The following is a 1,757-nucleotide window of genomic DNA, read 5'->3' as shown; positions in this document are numbered from 1 at the left end:
AGGCAACGCAAGTTGGTATAAACACCAAGGAGTAATATGGTTACAGAGGTACGTAAAACCAATTGAGGTTTCTGATAGCTATGGACTGAAATATACAATAATATACATGTGTATGTCATACACGATTGCTGAATTTAGTACGTGAACTATATATTAATGAATGAATTCTTCATGCATTCAAGGATGCATCACCATCGCTTTTTCTGTGCAAATTGCTAGATATTTAAAACTCTATAACAGATAATCCGTGTTTTCATAAATTTAGTAAAATATTTAAATTACTGTTAATGATAGTTAATTATATTCATATCTTAAATGTATAATTATCCTATACATATTAAAGAGTGGATTTAAAATGACGTATCACGCAGAGATCTCGTTCGTTTACTTTAATTCGAAGAAGAAGAAACAAATTGGTGTCAAGTCTGAGTCTGAGAAATCCATTTAATGTTCCAATCTAGTTAATATTTTGCGTTTAAGGAGTTATTTGAAGATTATTTCGGTAATGACAACTGCAACTGTTACTGACAACAGCATGAGAAGCAAGTAGAAAGGAACACTGACGCTACTTAGGTCCAAGGCTTCAGTGTGTTGCAATGGTTTCTTCCAGGTCAACTTTTCAAATAAGTAATCTAACTTCAGTTCCTGATACTTGAAAATTTGCTTTTCGAAAATTGGTTCCACCCTGAAAAAAAAATAAGCGTTAAGGCTGTTAACAGGTTTTAGATGAAATTGTTATACGGACATCAGTTGTGCGTTCAATTGCGGTATGCTTCTGATCCAAGAGGTGTTGAAAATGAAGTGATTGTAGTTGAGGTTAAGAACTTCTTGTGAAAAGTAAAATCCTCCTTTTCTCACCATGGGGTCTTTATCCATCTTCAGATCCTCAAATAATGATGTAAAGATCATATTAATGAATCCTGCTTTTATGATCAGATCTCTTTCCCCCGATAAAATAACATGGAGCGCATCAATCACCGAACCATTGTAGAAGTTGAACAGTTTCTTCTCATTGAATGCGTCTAACCATTTCTTAGCAACTAGATCTGTGTCCACCTGATACAAACCAATGACGTCAGAAGGATTAAGACTTAACACAAAGAAGAATATTCACCAAATCTTTAATATATTTGAAATCGTCTGGTTCTACAAATGCAGGATCAATTCCCGATTTGATCAAGTCCGAGAGAGTGTCGATACAGTTGTAGCTTTCCGTCGAGAAGTCCGTACGCAAGTAACAACCCAAGAAGAACAGAATGAAAGTCACTCCGATAAGCCACGACGAAGCGAGCAGACGATAAGTAATGTGAGGCAGAACAGCGGGAATCGCTACAAAACATAATTATCCCATTCGATTTAGATCTAAATAAATCGGCGGCCATCTTTCGTAATTAAGGGGGTTATTTGTATCTGCTATACGATGGTTAGTTAGTTTTAAATATTAGGGATGACGTAATTGCTTACGTTCGGCGCAGAAGAGTGACGCGTGCTCCCAGACATTTTCCAGGGTTTCTTGGGCCATTTTCTTGACGACTTTCTTGGTGGGCACCGATTTGTATTTGTTGGTTACGATGGAGTGAATGACGAGTAAAATTGACAGAACGACCAAAGTTAACACTGATAAAGTCAGTACCTGAATGAATACAAGAACGAAACTCAATGAATTGGGTATCAACATTAGTTCATAAAATATGTTCCATAAGATTGTCACTGGTTATTGAGAGCTTGTCATGAAGTGACGTAGATGAAATGTCATA

The 1,757-nt window shown here is 36.3% G+C and overlaps 1 protein-coding gene across 1 annotated transcript; it reads right to left on the bottom strand.

Annotated features, from left to right (window-relative positions):
- Positions 1-1,061: 1,061 nt before the first annotated feature.
- Positions 1,062-1,757, bottom strand: LOC149679527 (uncharacterized). The gene is made up of 2 exons (XM_089835728.1): positions 1,465-1,757; positions 1,062-1,329 (listed from the first exon to the last, which is right to left on the bottom strand). Exons 1-2 carry the CDS (start codon positions 1,676-1,678, stop codon positions 1,085-1,087), a joined length of 459 nt encoding a protein of 152 aa, XP_089691854.1. The 5' UTR covers positions 1,679-1,757; the 3' UTR covers positions 1,062-1,084.

The sequence above is a fragment of the Phalangium opilio genome, unplaced genomic scaffold, assembly GCF_054372755.1.
Source record: "Phalangium opilio isolate 3A_F unplaced genomic scaffold, DU_Popi_V2 ptg000041l_1, whole genome shotgun sequence".
Classification (NCBI taxonomy): Eukaryota; Metazoa; Arthropoda; class Arachnida; order Opiliones; family Phalangiidae; genus Phalangium; species Phalangium opilio.
This window is presented reverse-complemented; position numbering and strand designations above follow the sequence as displayed.

Bases quoted from the DNA above. Each gene is read 5' to 3' on its own strand.
- LOC149679527 (XM_089835728.1), bottom strand. From the start codon at position 1,678: ATGTTGATACCCAATTCATTGAGTTTCGTTCTTGTATTCATTCAGGTA. The intron at 1,330-1,464 runs GTAAGCAATTAC...TATGTTTTGTAG, and splicing joins GTCACTCTTCTGCGCCGAAC to CGATTCCCGCTGTTCTGCCT.